We start from the raw sequence: 915 nt of genomic DNA on the forward strand, positions 1-915 counted from the left end.
AGACAGCCCTTGCAGAGGATCAACTCCGCCAGCAGTCTCAGGTGGAAGAGCAGAGGGTGGCAGCTCTAGAGAATCAAATATCCGAGGTGTCTGAACTGCTGGGCACCTATGAGAAAGCCAAGCAGAGGGACCAGCTGGCCATGCAGAAGCTAAAGGAGCGCATTCTGCAGCTGGACTTGGAGAACAAGACGTTGGCTCTTGCGGCCTCCAGCCGGTCCCCTCTAGACAGCTATGGAGAGGAGTCCAGTCTGGATGTCAATGTCCTGAAGGATAAGATGGAGAAGCTGAAGAGGCTGCTGCAGGTTGCAGCCAGGAAAATCCAGGTGACCCTGGATGTGGAGAAGCTCTGCGATGTGGAGGTAATGTCCAGCTCAGAGACTGGTGATGGGGAGAAGGCCACTGCCCTCTACTACCAACAGGAGCTGAAACAGCTGAAGGAAGAGTTTGAGAGGTACAAGATGAGGGCTCAGGTCGTCCTGAAGAGCAAGAACACCAAAGATGGCAACCTGGCAAAGGAGCTGGAGGCAGCCCAGGAGCAGCTTGCAGAGCTAAAGGAGAAGTATATCTCTTTACGGCTGTCCTGTGAGGAACTTGAGCGCCAGCGCCAGCAGGAGGCTGAGAACTGGAAGCAGGAGCTGGCTCGGCTGCAGCAGCTCCACCGGCAGGAGCTGGAGCAGAGTCAGCTGGACTTCAGGGACCGCACACTGAAACTGGAGGAGGAGCTGCACAAGCAGCGGGACCGTGCTCTGGCTGTGCTTGCCGAGAAGGACTTGGAGCTGGAGCAACTGCGTTCTGTGGCTTTGTCCTCTGGGCTGCCGGGACGCAGAAGCCCTGTGGGTGGTGGGGGGTCTGGGGACCCAGCTGACACATCTTCCCCAGATAGCCTGACCCAAGCATTGCAGTTTGCTGCTGCCA

The 915-nt window shown here is 57.4% G+C and overlaps 1 protein-coding gene across 1 annotated transcript in view; it reads left to right on the plus strand.

Moving 5' to 3' along the window:
* GCC1 (GRIP and coiled-coil domain containing 1) overlaps window positions 1–915 on the plus strand; it is a 4,994-nt gene that overhangs the window by 2,328 nt on the left and 1,751 nt on the right. Inside the window, 1 exon segment of the mRNA XM_008582788.1 lies at window positions 1–911. Within this exon segment, the coding sequence (XP_008581010.1) occupies window positions 1–911 (911 nt within the window).

This window comes from Galeopterus variegatus, unplaced genomic scaffold (assembly GCF_000696425.1).
Source record: "Galeopterus variegatus unplaced genomic scaffold, G_variegatus-3.0.2 Scaffold2724, whole genome shotgun sequence".
Lineage (NCBI taxonomy): Eukaryota > Metazoa > Chordata > Mammalia > Dermoptera > Cynocephalidae > Galeopterus > Galeopterus variegatus.